At 40.5% G+C, this 18,031-nt stretch overlaps 1 protein-coding gene across 5 annotated transcripts in view; it reads right to left on the bottom strand.

Annotated features, from left to right (window-relative positions):
* Positions 1-2,383: 2,383 nt before the first annotated feature.
* The window catches only part of col2a1a (collagen, type II, alpha 1a), a 41,591-nt gene continuing 25,943 nt past the window's right edge, over positions 2,384-18,031 (bottom strand). For all 5 annotated transcript variants that reach the window (XM_056274546.1, XM_056274547.1, XM_056274544.1 and 2 more), the window contains 13 exons: positions 16,879-17,040; positions 13,034-13,141; positions 12,061-12,168; positions 11,110-11,163; positions 10,666-10,773; positions 10,491-10,544; positions 9,800-9,907; positions 9,628-9,681; positions 8,690-8,797; positions 6,551-6,839; positions 4,070-4,257; positions 2,671-2,913; positions 2,384-2,530 (listed from right to left, as the gene is read on the bottom strand). In XM_056274546.1, coding sequence (XP_056130521.1) covers positions 2,384-2,530; positions 2,671-2,913; positions 4,070-4,257; positions 6,551-6,839; positions 8,690-8,797; positions 9,628-9,681; positions 9,800-9,907; positions 10,491-10,544; positions 10,666-10,773; positions 11,110-11,163; positions 12,061-12,168; positions 13,034-13,141; positions 16,879-17,040 — 1,731 coding nt within the window. The remainder of the gene's footprint in view (positions 2,531-2,670; positions 2,914-4,069; positions 4,258-6,550; positions 6,840-8,689; positions 8,798-9,627; positions 9,682-9,799; positions 9,908-10,490; positions 10,545-10,665; positions 10,774-11,109; positions 11,164-12,060; positions 12,169-13,033; positions 13,142-16,878; positions 17,041-18,031) is intronic.

The following is an 18,031-nucleotide window of genomic DNA, read 5'->3' as shown; positions in this document are numbered from 1 at the left end:
TCATTCTGTCCCCTGCCTCTGGAACTCTCTCCCATAAGACATCCGCAATATTGACTCCCTTTCCACCTTCAAACCCCATCTCAAAATGCACCTTTTCAAACTGGCATATTTAGTCTGACCCCGACTTTAATGGTTACACCCACATTGAGTATTGCACAGATGACTTTATACCTATCTGCTGTATTAACTTATTATTGTATACCCCTGCTTTATTTGATTTTATGATGCATGACACAGTGCTGCTTGTTTTTAATTGTGTTTGTAAGGTGACCTTGAGTGCTCTGAAAGGCGCCCATAAATAAAATGCATTATTGTTATTTTGAGCAGTGAATATTTTCAACAAACACATACTTATGTTTAAGTAACCCTTTCTTAAATGGCAACAAGGGGTCAAAAGACAGCAAATGTGATGGCATACATCTTGGAATAAAAATATGCCACTTGTTTATTAAGTCTAGCTTTTATTGTTTAGATGAAAGATAAATAGCCAATTGAAAGAGCACATAGAAAGCAGGCTATTGTACAGACAAATAACGGTGTAACTGTATTATAATGCATCATGGAGTTATAACTGTACAAAATACTGAACAATTCCAGTCACCATATTTTTTTCATTTATTTCTGCCTATCAATTCAAACAAACAGGAGGCAATCATACCCAACCCCACCCTGAAACCGGAGAATACAGTACTTTCATTCCTTTCTGTATTGAGATTCACATATGAAAATATACACTTGCATCACAGTCTCACACACACACACACACACACACACACACAAACACACACTCATATCGTGCACGTCCATTCAGGAGTAAGTGACCTCTCAAAAGGTATAAATATAACAATTTGAAGGTTTCGCGGAAAGAAGAAAATGCATCCCCACGCCATTTCTGTTTTTATTCAAAGGCTCGATCAAAAATCAACTTCATTGTTACTTTGTTTTCTCCTTTTATTTCCAATTTACATCAATTAAAAGTGTAACAAAATAAACCAAACAGAAATTATCATGACCATAATAAAATTAATAATAAAAAAAATATACAAACGCTCACACACACAGAGACAACCCCACCCTGGTTGTTTTGAGGGGCTTTCCTTGGAGTCCCATCTGGTTCAAAATTTGGGGTATGGGCTCCAGAGGAGGCCACTTGGAAGCCCTGGTCCCCCCACCCCCACCCCATCTTTGTTCTACTTCACCTTTCCCTTTGCCCCCAGGGTGGAGAGTGTGTGTGTGGTGTGAGACTAGTGGGAAGTCGGGGGCTTTTGGGGAACAATGGAACAAAGACTGAATCGTAAAACTCATAGCACCTTGTGAAGAGAGCAACCCTAAGCAAAGATGGCCATTCAGCCCCAGATCCACCTGAAAGCCGGTTTTTGGTCAGCTCAGATTCATGGTCGACATTTGCACTTTGTTTTTTTTTTTCAGCGTGAGGTAGCTTTAAACAATCAGGATGACTACAGTAAAAGAAAAGCAAATTTCCCTCAAATTTGTTAAGCGATTTTGGATGGTAACTGGGTAAAAAAAAGAAAAGAAAAAAAAAGCCTTCTTCAAATGGGCAGTCAAGGGGTACAGGACAATGAAACATACATCCCGAATGAAAACCTCATTTTGCAAAAAGTGTTGGTGTGCATATAGACACATGTACACACATAACGTGGAAATATATATATATAAAAACCATCTGGCTGCTTATAAACACAGACTTTTACAACAATAGAACCAAGGATTTATAATACACAGTAAAAGTTTTGCTCCTGCTTATGATGGACAAAATCTGGAGCAACCTGGATTTAATTTTACTTACTGAAAATATTATTTTTGGTCTACATTGATTCAAAATGCCATATTTGTGGGGAGGGAGGTGGAGTAGGACAGGGACAGAGTTTGTGGCTCGTCTGTAGTTTTTTTTTGGGGGGGGGGGGGGCTCGTCTTACTTGCATGGTAAACCCGCCCGATCCTACCTCAACTCTGCCCATTTCAGGTTAGACAATAAATAAGTGACATCGAGTCATGTTTCTGTCCTCCATCACTTGTTCGCTTGGTCCGTCTTCCTCCTGGCTCTGACTCATTCCCGTCAACAGTGGGCCATGGGAAACATGACTGGATCTCAGGACGCGGGTCGACAGGGAATGCTAGTAGGATGATGTACAGATATTGCCGGTGCCCTTCAGTGCTAACTTCCAGGGAGTACAAACTTGGAGAGCACTTCTTTGTGAGAGAAAAAAGTATCAATTTTCTTTATAATTTCCTGTCTTCTTTTATTGTGGAAGTGTGTGTGTGTGCTTTTTCACGGTAGAGTTATTTCATTTCATGGGTAGTTTTGTTTTTTGGGGTTTTTTTGGGTTTTTTTTTTTTTTTGGGTTGTTGTTGATATTCCAATTTACAAGAAGCAGACGGCGCCTACGTCCACTCCAAATTCCTGATCCGCTCCTCCGATGTCCATGGGGGCAATGTCCACAATGGGAAGACGGGAGGTCTTCTGCGTTTTGTACTCAAAGACGGTCTTGCCCCACTGGCCTGTATGTTTCTGTTGGTTGAAAGTTGGAGAGATGCATGAATGGATGACAGTCAAACAAGTAGACATGCATGCATGCTAAAGAACTGTTTGAACTGTAGATTTTTTTGTTTATTTCCAAACTGGATATATGATCTAAGTTTCCCTCTCACCTTGCAGCCATCCTCCAACACGCCATATGTGAAGCGGCTGTTGCCCTCCGCGCGGATCTCCACATCGTTGGAGCCCTGCAGCAGAAGTGCCTTCTTCAGGTTGCCCATGGCCTGGTCCATGTAGGCCACACTGTTCTTGCAGTGGTATGTGATGTTCTGAGACGCCTCCGTGGACAGCAGCCTCAGGAAGGTCAGCTGGATACTGGCAGCGTTACCGGCCGGGCCGTCCTGAGCATAGCTGAACTGTAGAGCCAGACACAAAGTTGGCATGTTAACCCCAACCAATTGTGCTACCATATAACAAAATATTTCTACAAAGCGCAGCAGCACGTAGGGCTGGGCGGTATTTCAAGCTCATTGTTTATTGTCTTTTGATGGTATTGAATCGACATGAAATATGGATATTGTCACATAGTGATACACGATTTTGTTGTCTAAATTAACGAAACCGAGAATCTATCACATTACCAAATATTTAAATATGATCCTCATTTGGATTCATAAACATGGTATTTTCGCACATGTGAGCAGGTATTGTGATATGTATCCATATTGTGTAAAATACCCTATGATTGTTGTGATAATATTTTCCATATCGCCCAGCACTAACAACACGTTGGAGGATTCCCCTCCCCAGTGAACCACATAATGGATGGATTAAGATTTTTAAGACAAAAAGTAGGGATGTCCCAATCAGTGTTTTATTTTGCCCCGGATCTGATCTGAGTCATTCAATATTGAGTATCTGCCGATACAAATTCCCGATTGGATATTCATATTTTCCTGCATAACACAGCTGTTGTAAAACCATTCCAATTTGGACAAAACCAATCCAATTAGGACAAATAGCATTATAGCTGCCCGTTAATAGTTTTCCTTTATTCTTTAAAAAAAAAAGTTAAAAAAAAACTATGGAAATATTATTAATACAATAGCTCTTACAAATATAGAAACACTGACCAAAAAGATAGGACACTCCAAAGAGTAACATGTGAGCTTGTTGTATTCATTCAAATTGCTTATCATATGAGTCATGTTGAAAGTAGCTTAGTTACAACTGTCTCATGAAACACCAGCATTGTAGACAAGTCGCTGTTGGGATGCTTTCATTTTCCAATTGAAAATCGTTTTACACCAGATTTTTTGCTGTTGTTGACTTTTTAAGGTTTATGCCTCACTGCTTCAAGTTGTGGACAATGTCACTTTATAACACCTGTACAACAGCTGGTGTAGATGGAGCACAAGGGGTTGACATAAACAAAAGGTTAGAATTTGATCAGGCTTGATATAGCATATGCCAGTCAATTAAAATAAGCCTTGATCAGCGCCGATACTGCTCACTCTGACCAGATTGGGACATCCCTAAAGAAAAGATAAACATCCTCGTGGTCAGACTTACGCTGAATCCTCCGTTCATGGTCTCTCCAAACCAGACGTGCTTGCGGTCTTTGCTCTTGCTGGACCACCAGTTCTTCTTCGGTACCTTGGAAATGCTTGGGTAGACACAGGTCTCTCCGGTCTCCATATTACAGAAGACCTTGATGGCATCGGCTGTGCTGCCAATGTTGGGATCAACCCAGTAGTCACCTGCAGAGATGATAGCAGTAGGTTACACTCATGCCAATGCCATGAAATAATAATTTCCCCATCGGTTTTCTTTACAAACAAATGGTGTTCTTCTATTTGTAAAGTAACAAAAATACAGACAACTACTTCGAGGACGCCCAGCCCCGACACTACCAGTCACTGGTTCAATTCCTTGAGGGGCCACCCATTTTAAAATGTATGCACTCATGCACCCCTGTAAGGTGATTTGGTTGCTCAGTGTTCAAACAGGTTTAAGGAAATTTTGAAGTAGAATAAAAGCACATGTCTCCAATTAAATGTGAATGATACTTTTTTTGGATTTATCCATCTTTTTCTCCCCAACTGTACCTGGCCAATTACCCCACTCTCTGAGCCATCCCAGTCACTGCTCCACCCCCTCTGCTGATCCGGGGAGGGCTGCAGACTACCACATGCCTCCTCCGATACATGTGGAGTCACTAGCCGCTTCTTTTCACCTGACAGTGAGGAGTTTCACCAGGGGGACGTAGCATGTGGGAGGATCACGCTATTCCCCCCAGTTCCTCCTCCCCCCTGAACAGGCGCCCTGACCGACCAGAGGAGGCGCTAGTGAAGCGACCAGGACACATACCCACATCCGGCTTCCCACCCGCAGACACGGCCAATTATGTCTGTAGGGATGCCTGACCAAGCCAGAGGTAACAGGGGGATTAAAACTGGCAATCCCCGTGTTGGTAGGCAACGGAATAGACCACTATGCTACCCAGACGCCCCAAAACGATACATTTTTGATATTACCCAGTAATACTCTCTGGCATTCTCTCCTTAGATGTCTTCAGTCTCACATATCGCAAAGATTGACTGGTTGTAAATTAACACGCTCTTCAGTTAAAACAGACCAACAAGGCTCATAGTCAAACACCGCTCTCATTATTTATCATTGGTCATGCCTATCGCAATTTATTCTCTAGTCTCTTATTCTGGGTTTTTTTGTTGTTGTTGTTATATTGTTATTTTTTTCAATCACCTATTTATTTCATTTTATGTTATTTTATGTTTCTGCTTTAGTTCTACCCCATACCATCCCATTTAGTCTGTGCCTCTCTACTTATATGTATGTTATGTTGTCCTCGTAAATAGTAGTGGGTCTGTGTATCATTGTGTAAGTGATGGTTTTGTAATTTGTAATATGTTGAATTTCATACATATGGCCATGCTCAGGGCTCCCTTCCCCACTACCTCTGCCAGCAAATGGTGCCTCTAACACATGTGACTTTTATGTTTTAGTTATTATTTTTGGGGCTGCAACTGATGATAGTTTTCATTGGCGACTGGTCTGTCGATTGTTTTCTCGACTGGTCGATTGGTCCTTGAAATGGCACAGCATGGTGAACATGTAGATTCATTTCCTGTCAATCAACTAATCGATTAATCATTGCAGCCCTAATTAAATTATAGCTATTCATTTTTATTTATTTAACCCCCCCCCATTCTTGTTATTATTACTTTTATCATTCTCTCATGTTGTGGGAGGGGGGTTGGGTGGGGAAATTGCTGTTTGTAATGCCATGTAACTCCTGCAAAATTTGAATCAAAATATAACTTAATCTGTTATTCATACGTATTATGTCTTGTCATGTACCAACAGCGGGCAAGAATATAACTGCAAGTGAGATATAAACATGTCCAATTATGCTCGATATCGATTATATCAAAGTGTTGCACCTTTTTACAATTGGTAACCTAAGAGTGGACATTACAAATCTGTCCAAAATCTTACTGTTTGTCCTGCATTTGGACTGTTTTCATCTGGTAACCCTACAAACAAGCCCAGTCATTCTACAGTGAGTCAGCTAAATGCAGAATAAGGTTGAGAATCAGAATGAATCCAAGAAATGGGACTCACACACTAAATAAAATGCATGGTTAACTAAAGAGTACTGATCAGAAAAGAAAAAGTCCAACCAGGAAACTGATAGGTGCACTTGAGTTATGTTTTAGGGACTGAAGCAGGATTTTGCCCCACAAAGGTGTGTCAGAATATTACTAAAAAACTGATGTGTAAAAACTCTACCATAAATGAGCAAATGAATGAGTACACATGGATTCTGATGAAGACCGTTTCAAATCAAAACATGAACTGTGCTGGAATTGACATGTTTTGGAGTTTTTAATCTAGCATGTTTGATTTCTTTGACTTTGTACCTGAGGAAGTTTTCTGAAGTGCATGCGTCTTTAGGACGCTATTGGACAATCAGAATGAATCAGTTCCTGAAACTGGTTTTTCTCTGACCTTACTTCCCCCACTACTCACCGCTCTTCCATTCGGGATGGCACAGTTTCAGGTCTCTGCAGGTGCGGGCTGGGTTCTTCTGAGTGCCATCAGGGCTGCGCATGTTCTCAATCTGGTTGTTGAGGGATTTGAGTGAGGTATCCACCTCGATGTCGTGCTGTCTGAGGGAGCTGGAGGCCTCGTCCGCCCTCATGTACCTGAGTGGATCAGGGGACTTCTCAGGCTGAGACAGCCCGGCGAAGGCGGACATGTCGATGCCAGGGCCAGGAGGGCCAGGAGGACCGGGGGGTCCGGGGTTACCAGGAGGACCCTGACGGGGGCAGTGGATGGGAAAAGGGGCGGGGTGGACATGTTGGATCAGGTCACGTGTCAGGACAAGCATGTAATTAGATGCAGGCTTACTAAGGCCTGGTTCTGACTGCCAGCCTGAATCCGTTTTTTGGCATATCCAGATTCTATCCAGATTTATTTTAGAAAGTCTGCACAGCAAAAAAAACACACATGAAATGTGATTTCTACAAATCACCTCTAAACCATATTTAGAGGTCTTTATGTATGCTCAGTAATCCAGGTAAGAAAATCAAAGAAAGTCTAACCAGTTCATCAGGACATAACGTTTATTGACAGATTTGTTTCATCACTCATCTAAGTGACCTCTTCAGTCTAAACTGACTGCAGGTATCCTCACCCCTTATAAACAAAACAGTGGCATAACGACTGAAACCAATGATCAGTTTCATATGCAAATATAGGTGTGACCATTAACTAGACTTTCAATGGCCATGTGTACTATTCACAGAGGATTGGGGAATGTTTGCAATCACAGCATTGTAAGATGGCGACAGATGTACCCTTAGCCCCCCCCCTCGGGTTCAGGGATGGTTGTTCCTTCTTCACAGAGATGGCCTCTTTGACTCCCATTCAAACCAGGGTTCCTCCCTATCAAGGATGTGCACATCCTCATCCTTGAAAGAGTGGCCACTGGCCTGTAGATGGTGTAGACTGCAGAGTCCTGGCCCGACATGTTAGTTCTCCTGTGTTGTGCCATCCTCTTGGCCAGCGTCTGTTTAGTTTCCCCAATGTACAAGTCACGGCAATCCTCCTGGCACTTAACAGCATACACTATATTGCTCTGTTTGTGCCGGGGGACCTGATTCTTGGGGTGGACCAATTTCTGGCGCAGCGTATTTTGGTGTTTGAAAGTAACTGAGACGCGGTGTTTGGAAAATACGTCTAAACTTTTCTGACACTCCCGCCACATACAGAATCACCACTGGTTTACTCTCAGGCAGCTGTTGTCCTTCTCTCTTCGATCGGCTGGTGACTAGTACACATGGCCATTGTAACTCTAGTTAATGGTCACACCCATATTTGCATATGAAACTGATCATTGGTTTCAGTCGTTATGCAACTGTATTTTTTATAAGGGTGGGGAAACCTGCAGTCTGTTTAGACTGAAGAGGTCACTTAGATGAGTGATGAGACGTATCTGTCAATAAACGTTGTGTCCTGATGAACTGATTCAACTTTCTTTGACACATTTGTAGGTGGTTTGAAATGCAATTCCAATTGGATTTCTACAGATTTGTCTCAGTCTGGATGCTCTGGCCACCCAAATTGGATTTCAAACTGTCTTTTACGTCACTCGCAACACGACACACAACGACGACGTCAAATCCAGAGCGATTGAAGTGGAGCCAACCATGACTGCAGCACAGAAGATCACAATGTCTACCAGCCTCCTCTGTCGCTGGGGTGGTCTGGTGCGACAGAAGAGTTCTGCACTGCAACTTGACAGCGCAATTGTTTGGAGGGCGAGAGGATGGATCTCCATTTGTCATGCTTCCACAGTGGTAAACCGCATCACCAGCATACATAGTTACTCACACTTATGTTACCACAGCAACCCATGCAGATGGGTTGGTGATGTCTGGACACACAAATCCGATCTGATCACTTGCAAATAACAATGCGGACAGTCTGTCTTAAAGATCTGACTTGAGAAACAAAATCTGATATGCCTGCAGTCTGAACAAGGCCTTTATGTACTGTAACTACATGTACATGTAGTCATTAACTGATTCATATCAAGGTTGTTTACAGTGTGATTTTTTTTAATCTTTTCTCCTGCTTTTTTTGATGTTATGTGTTGTTACTTACAGCAGGACCAGTCTCTCCAGAGCGTCCACGAGGTCCAGGAGGACCGATGGGGCCAGCCTGTCCATTAGATCCATCTTTACCAGCAGGTCCGACTGGTCCAGGGGGTCCCTAAAAGAGGGAGAGAGTATTTATCAATTGTTAATCAAATTTTCTTTATGCATGCTCAGTAATCCAGGTAGGAAAATCAAAGAAAGTTGAATCAGTTCATCTGGACACAATGTTTACTGATTTATCTGTCAATAAATGTTGTGTCTAGATGAACTGATTCAACTTTCTTTGATTGTTAATCAAATTGTTAATCGACTGTTAATCAATGTGTTACATGTCATAGTGTGTTGTATGAGACAATTCACCCAAATCTCTATTTGCCTTCTGAAACTATGCTTTTGGTCAAATTGCACAAGATTGCTTTAGTGATTGTGCCACCATATAATTTGGATATGGAAACATCAATTCATCTGATTACGCATTGCAAATGAGCCAGCAGTCCTCTCCTGTTATCCTTATCAGTTCCAGACAGTTTCATCTCATTATACGTAAATCTTATTCACTTGGTGACATTTTCCATCCTTTTAGTTCAATGCACTGTTTGGCTAATCTCAAACTGATTCAACAGTCTACTTTGCATCTCATCAAAGCAGTCTTACAAGTAATGATTTCTTCTGCCTGTCTTCCTTTATCACCACAGCAAGTAATTAAAAAAGTCCTTGGCTGTCCATCTTATCACAGCTGTGGCTAATTTAAAGCGCACAGCCTTTTCTTACCCTCCATGTTTTTGCTACGCGATTGGAGGATTACACAGAGATTTACCTGTGCCCCTCATTAACATCACATATAACTTTGGGTGCTTGAGCCGAACAGCCATCTTATCTGTAGTAAGGATGGTAATAAGTGCCCTGCGCATGTCTCTTAAATTCAACCAGTGCTTCTGAACTTACCTTGGTGCCACTTGGTCCGGAAGGTCCTGCAGCTCCAGAGTCACCAGCGGGACCCTGTACAGACAAACACAACAGCAGATCAGATAGTGGACCTAACAGGGGCCAATAAAGGACAAGGACAAAGTTGGGTGAAGGTTGTTGCCATAGACAATGACAGGTTTGGTTCACTCACAGGAGGTCCGGGCAGACCCTGCAGACCGGTAAATCCACGGTGACCCTTCTGTCCCCTCTCTCCGGCCTCACCAGCCTCTCCCTTGTCTCCACGTGGTCCTTGGGGTCCCTGAAAGTAGCGTTGTTGATGCATCAGTTAATGTACCAAATACTGCGGCTGCATATGAGCAGAATAGGGCTGAACAATATATCATTTCAATATGGACTTTGCAATATATGCATGTGCAACAGTCACATTGCAAAGGATGCAATGTGAGGCAAACTGACAACATCAGTCAAGTTAGGCTAAAACTTATATTGTTTGATAAAAAATGAAATCTAGCAGGGTCTGCTTTTTATGACTACTCTTGAAGAAAAATATTCTAGTGCATCTGACAAATAATATAATTTAGTCTGATTTAATTACTACAAGGACAACTGTCTTATTTCCCCTCTAAAATCAGCCTAACCATTGCTAGGGTGGTAAATTCTTTGTAAATGGAGATTTGAAAGTTTAAAGCTGCATATATCTGGTGACATTTTGTAACTTCTTTTAATTCTTTAGCATTGCACTACATATCGCAAAAACAAAAATATCGCAATGTTGATTTTTTTTCTCCAATATCGTTCAGCCTTTCGCACATACAAAAGTTTACTAAACATAACGAGAGACCAAATACATTGGATTGCAAGTTACATTTGATGATACTTACAGCCATTCCTCTAGCACCGGCAGGTCCGGATGGTCCAGCGGGTCCTTGAGCTCCCTGGAATACAAAGAGTTTGAGTGCATATTTTTATCAATTCCTAAAAAAACCTGAATATCAATTAGTGCACAACTCAAGCAACTCTTCCACTACAATGGGCTCTGTCCCTTCCTTTACTCACAGCCTCTCCTCTGTCTCCTTGCTTGCCGAGGGGACCGACGGGACCTGGGGCACCGGGGGCACCAGGAGCTCCAGGGCCACCAGCAGGACCAGTATTACCACGCTCACCCTATGGGACAACAACAAGTTAAGATTCACAGTAGCATCAAATGTCATGTGATGTGTGCTGTCGAGCCATCAAAACTACTTCTCCCAAGCGCTATAAAAAATGCAACTTGATTGACTGATTGATCCAAGTACTAACTAGGCCCGACCCTGCTTAGCTTCCGAGATTGAACGAGATTGGGCGTTATCAGGATGGTATGGCCCTAAGTCATCAAAAATACTTCTAATCCTATGCTCTCCACCTAGTGAGAGGGCTTATGCAAAACAGTGGATCTAATACACTGTTTGGGACCAGTGGTGACTGGCTGACGTAGGATCAGATCAAGTTTCTGTCTCTCACCTTGACTCCAGTGGCTCCATCCCTACCCGGGGGTCCATCAGCTCCGGGGTTGCCCTGTGACACACAGAAAGTTATTTTTTCAATTAAAGTGATGTGAAGCAATGCCAAGGAAATACACCTAGTTGGCTGTTCTTTGACGTTTATCATTTGTTTAGTTACTTACATTTACATTTACTTATTTGGCAGATACTTTTACCCAAAGCAACTTATGAGAGTCAGTAATTAGCAAATAGATTCAATGTTACCAACTGGCGTCATAGAGCGCTACATAGTAATCCTATCATAGTAATACTATATGAAGTAGTAGCAGGAGTAAGTTTGCTATATAGTAATCTCATCACAGTAGTACGATACAAAGTAGTGATACATTTACTACATACTAATCATATAATAGCAAAGCGTGCACATTTTTTCGAGTGTGTTTCATGTAAGTACACCTCAGATTATCAAGAGGCAGTGAATAAGAGAACCCATGTAAAAAGTAGATTTACATTGCCATATCAGTATAACATGTCAGTATGACATAGTATCATTGACATAAGGGCATAAAATGTCCAGTGCAGATAGAAGAGGGCAAATTAGTGGACACCAATTAGGCTGTTGAAGTAAGTAGGAGCACAATGATAACAGCTGGTGCCAATTCATATTAATTACCAAGTGCTGTCAGAGACCACTTTAAGGATTAAGGTAGTCCTTAAAGAGGAACATTTTTTTCTTGAGGGAAGTAAGTGAAAAAGTCGCTCTGATGGAGAATGGGATTTCGTTCCAACATTTTAGGGCCAAGAGAGTGAAAATGGTTATTTGCCAGCAGGATATTTATTTGGGTAAATCAAAACACTGTTTTGTCGAATATAGCTAAACCACAAAAGCATAAACCATTAAAACTAGTAGGATGAGATGGGCTGTGAAGTGTATGATGCTGAGACGTGGTGGTTAAGGTTAATTTCTGACCTCTCTACCAGCTTCTCCAGCGGGTCCTGTCAGTCCAGGAGGTCCCACAGGTCCTGGAGGTCCACGGTCACCAGAGGAACCAGAAGCTCCCTGCTTACCAGGCTCTCCCTGAAATACACATAGAAACATTACATCAGATTTACCCTCACACAGTAAAAACACTTACAAATCAGAGAGGAAGTGTGCAAGGCCAGTTGTGGTTGTTCCTCTCTCATATTTGATGAATTTGGAGTGTAGCTGATGTTTGTATACAGTTTTTAACTCATTCTGAAGAGTTAAATCTTTGTTTTTTAACATTTTTCGATGGCTGGTGAAATATTCAAGGCACAGCAATGAAATACCAAAATCGCCTTTTGAGTTCTTCTACTAAAAGAGAAACAAAAGCTGAATGTTCACTTACAATGTTGGGATCAATAATTCAATCATTGATCAATGATTCAATCATTGATTCAATCAAGCTAACAATAGAAAATATCACAGCAATCAAATGGAATTTTACATGATATTGATATATATGACAATACCTGCTTACATATGCAAAAATACCATGTTTAAGAACCAAAACTAGCTCAAACAATACTCCCTAAAATATTTCGGACCTCATTTTGTAAGAAATTGTAGGTAAGAAATTCTTTAATTTACACAACAAATAGTGTACTTAGAAAAATTGTGTAGGATGGTATGGTAATTTCCACATTTCATCCAGATAACCATCGAAAGACAATAAATGATAGCAGTAAATTACTGCCCAGCCCTAGTCAAACTTGCATCAACATCAAATTAAGGTTACCATTACATGAGTCTTCATAAGTACAGTGACAGTCATGTCATTTGCATCTTAGAGTGTGATTTTCAAAATATCAGACAAAGAGTTTTACCATGTTCCAGTGCTAGGTTTCATGCTACCAACTAACTGTCTGTCATCACACAAATAGACAAAATAAACTCCCTATGTCAGGATGATGACACTTACAGATGGTCCAGAGAGACCAGGGAAGCCTCTCTCTCCACGCTGACCAGGCAGACCAACAATACCACGAGATCCAGCAAGACCCTGGGGACCTGAAGGCCCATCGGGACCCTAAATGATAAAGAGATAGCAGAATGAATTACGAACGACAAGTTATATACCAGTGTAAAGGTCACTGGTGGTAAACGTCATTGGTGGTAGTCCTGTTGTTTACTGAGACTAAAAACATTGCTGAAGATTAAGGTCCAGTTCAGGAAACGCACTGGCTTGCATGGGTTCTCTATTCGGTCCCCAGATCTCTCTATCCATCGTTTTGACACCATTTTGTACTTTCAGAATATGGTCACACAAATGTATTAAAACAGTCAGAGGTCTTTAAGCTGTTTAATTTTTCTTAATTTTCTCATTTCCTCACAGAAATTTAACCTTCCTTGGTCACACAGATATTTTCAGAGGCATCAGTTTGTTAAGAGGCATTTCTCTCGCCTCCTCTCTTGAGACTTCTTCTGTCTCAGCATGACAGGTTTTTTGGACCTGGAACCAGGAGCTGGTTGCACAAAGACGGACTTTGACTAAGGCTTACATCTAGCACATAGTCAGACTTAAGATAGACATCTACTAACGTCACTTGTTGCACAAACTGTCTAATTCTTGACTATCCTAAGTAGGACAGATTCACTATGCATTATGGGTAAAATAAGACCAAAAAACTACAAAATATGGCTGACAAATTAAGTACCCACTTCAAGCTGCTCAGCTCCATCCACTCCAGCAGATAACGTGTGCCTTCTTAAAGAATACAACAGTTACAAGAACATTTTGATTGAAACAATTTGTGACATAGGTCTTTATGATCTTTTTCAAACCACAAACCATGAGCCATGTTTTCCTTTTGATTTTTGTCAGTTGTTGGCAGGTGTCCCCACAGAAACACAGCTCTTAGTTCTGAGCTAGCACTGCTAACTTTTCAGGCTTAACATTAGTCAGTGTTTATTTTTTTCTAACTCATTTTATGTAGTTTTATAGCAAAACTAAGACTAGTCTAACACCATAGACCAGTCAAACATACTTTTGTGCAACCAGCTCCATATTGCAGGGGCCATATTTTGGTAATTTACAACATGATTAGCAACATTAACAATGTGTCTTTTTATGATATTAAAGCTGTTTAGGATCAGGATCTGAGAACACCGGATCTTCTTCTTTAGGCTTGTTCCCTGTTTTTCAGGGGTTGCCACAGCAGATTTTATAGTGTCCATCAGCACCCTGTGAGGCCACAGCACCAATGGCGGCCTCGACCTATCTGGTATGGTCTTGTGAATCCACATATTGATTTGGCAAAATTTTACGTTGGATGCCCTTCCTGATACAACCACTAACCCCATGGACAGGGGCACAGGTAAAGCACTGGAGGCCATCCCAATATACATGGACTTGTGCCCATGCCTGTCGCCATATCTGGGAACACCGGATGCTGTTTCAGATATGGTGTATGCATCTTCAATTTATGCTAGGGCACGGACTGATAAAGTTTGAAGTTTCACACCACATTCAATACAGTAATACCAGACTTGCAAAAATATTCCCTGGCGCAAGTGCCTCCTATATTAGCTGTGAACCATCTCCTGCCGATGTTGTTGCCGTGCTGAGCTTTAGACCAGTATTTTTAACACATATGGGGAGATCTGTGGTTTGCCTTTTAACCCAACCTTGCTTTAACCCACTGTATCTGGAGTCCTACTGGAAGCCCATCCAGTAGAAATACAAAAGGTTGTCGCATTTATCTCACTTTTAGCAAGGCAACTTGTTTTGATTTTTGATTTTGGTATACTATATTAATCCCTGTGGGGAAATTCCTCTCTGCATTTAACCCATCCTAGCTGTGTAGCTTGGAGCAGTGGGCAGCCACCGTGCAGCATCCGGGGACCAACTCCAGTTCGTCTTGCCATGCCTTGGTCAGACACAGACAGGAGTATGAACCCTAACATGCATGTCTGTTTGATGGTGGGGGAAATCAGAGCACCTGGGCAAAACCTACCGCAGACACGGGGAGAACATGCAAACTCCACACAGAGGACGACCTGGGATGACCCCCAAGGTTGGACAACCCCGGGGTTCAAACCCAGGACCTTCTTGCTGTGAGGCAACAGTGCTACCCACTGGGCCAATATAATTATACTTATAATTTACATATAATAATATAATATCTTATAATAATTATTATTACTATATTCTAATTATTATTAAGTAATTTTATTATGTATAATAATAATTACATATAATTACTTATAATAACTTATAGAATCATACAACATAATTACAATTATACTCAATAAGTGGAAACATGTCTGCCCCCCATACCATAATAGATGGATTAAGGATGTCTCTTACTTTCTTAAACTTGGGCAAATTCGGGTTTTCTTTAAAGGGCTCTCATGTGAAATCATGTGTCATCTGAAAACACCTGGTGACTTTTCCTTGACTATGTAAAGATAGACAGTTTACCTGGATGAAGACTAAACCTGAAATGTACATAGTGTTCATTTCTATTAATGCAAGTATTACTATTGATATTTAAATGTTTGCAACAGTGTGTCTGTGTGTGTGTGTTTGTGTGTGTGTGTGTGTGTTAAATAGTAGTCCGGTGTTTAGTTCTTTCCCCAAGCTGTTGCCCACCTGAACCTGGCTACCCACTGAATTAATGTCTGTGGATATTTTTAAATATTTTGTACTCTTGCTCTTTTTTTTCAACTTATTTTTATCTTGTGGTCTTCATGTGTGTATATCTTATACTGTGTTTGCTGTGTTTGTCTATGTCTGCCTTGCACTGTTTGGTGAAGCCGCAGCCCTTATTTCATTTTTAACGTGTGCCTGCACAGTATTTTCAATGACAATAAATTGAATTGAATTGAACTGAATTTAATTTCTTCTGTGATTTTGACATCTTAGATTTGCAGACTATATATATATATATATATATATATATATATATATATATATATCCTGTCTGTAAGGGCTGGAATGGGCGAGTTGTGCGGGTGGTTGAAGTTTTCAATTTTCATATTTTTAAATCCTGCATATTGTAATAATTTAAAATCCTAAACAAACAGATCTAAGAAGGTATTACTATAACACATTTAAAGTACTTGGATACTTTTAGAGGTCACACAGTTATGATGTGATGCAGGAAGTTCCTGCTTTATGGCTTTTGCCAAACAAAAACTCAAATAAATGCCTAGTACAACCAAATCAGTTTCTTCAGATTTACATTGATTTATATTCTGGAAATAAAATCCAGTTTTCCAACCTAAAACTCTTGTTAACGTATTTTTTTTTTCCTTTTGACTGAACCAGTGATGTCAGACATATTTGTTGCTCTGCACTTGAAGATATTGATAATTTAATATGTACTGAGGCTATGCCTTCACTTTAATAAGCAGAACTCCTGTTGGGATAAATCTGAACAGAAGGTCAAATTGAAAATTGCTCCGTTGGTGAAGCCTCATGTTCTACTCACTAATTGTACTATTCACCGGTCACATTGACCCAGGTGTCCTTTGGATTTCATAACAATACAATTGTAAAATTTAGTGAAAAATACTCAAAATATCTTACTGACATTTCAATTATTAATCATATTAACAATAGCTGTTATTTAAAACGGGTCTTTTTGACCTGAACAGAACATTATAAGGGTTTTCTGTGATGGTAGCTACAGTAATAGAGGGTAATAACAGTAGGATATCACACAGGATGGACACCTCAACTGTGTATTGTAAGATACTCGAGGATGTTTTCTGGGGTTTAAATCTAACAGTCCTAATCAAAAGTGGGAGACTCTGACTTACAGGGGGTCCATCCTCTCCAGGCTCTCCTTTCTCTCCTGAGGGGCCGGCAGGTCCACGAAGCCCAGCATCCCCTGCTCTGCCTGGAGTGCCCTGGTCACCTCGAGTACCTTTAGGACCGTCTTTACCCGCAGGACCGGCTGGGCCGGCAGCACCAGGATTACCCTGCCATAGAAATAGAGAATTCAGTGTGACTACGACAATGGTGGAAGTACTCTGACCTTTGACTTAAATAAAAGTACTAAATACCCTGACACAAAATTAGGTACCACTCAACAATAAGACCACCCTTATAAGGGATTTGTAAATGGTTTATAATTAGGTTTATTAATTATGTTTTAAATACTTTATAAATCATTAATAAACAATTATGAACAAGTTATAACAGTTTTCAAACATGATGCGGGCAAACTATTTGGCAAGATCAAGTTACTTCTGCACTTTTTATCTACCTATCCTGTTAAATCTCAGAGCTTGCTAATTGCTAGCAGATCTTGCTAGTAACTAGCTAAGTAACCAATGTGATCTGAAGCTTAACAGTACAGATAAATGTGGGCTCACTATTTGGCAAGCAACAGGTCGCCGTTGCTCCTTTTTTCTAATGTGTTAGAGCAGCTTATTAATGATTTATAAAGTGTTCGCAACCTAATTAATAAACTAATCACAAACCCTTTATAATGGTAGTCTTATTGTAAAGTGTCACCAAAGTAAGTACTAAAAGTACTTGTCATATTCAGTGCCTATAACAGACAGCATAAGGCTTAACGTACGCCTTACTGTATCACTTTTTCTGCAGATGGCTTTTAACAAATACCCAGATTATAGTTTACGAAGAAATACTACAGGTGGTCTCATAGTTATTTAGAAGGAATTTAGAAGGAATTGGACCCAATGAATAATTGATGAGCAATTCTAATTCAACAAATGTTTGACAAATCCAGTCCCTGATTCTATTTTTGAATTATGTGACCTGGATCTAATACTACAAACCAAATTTCCATCTGTGAACACTGAAGCTACAATAAATCTGAATATGTTTTTCTTGAAGTTGACTTAAACATTGAATTGCAATTAGGCAAAATAAAATATTGATAACAAACCTTGAAAACAATGATTAAATTGAGGATTTGATCTAAGTAATCAAACTATTAGAACA

This window comes from Lampris incognitus, chromosome 2 (assembly GCF_029633865.1).
Source record: "Lampris incognitus isolate fLamInc1 chromosome 2, fLamInc1.hap2, whole genome shotgun sequence".
Taxonomy (NCBI): domain Eukaryota; kingdom Metazoa; phylum Chordata; class Actinopteri; order Lampriformes; family Lampridae; genus Lampris; species Lampris incognitus.
This window is presented reverse-complemented; position numbering and strand designations above follow the sequence as displayed.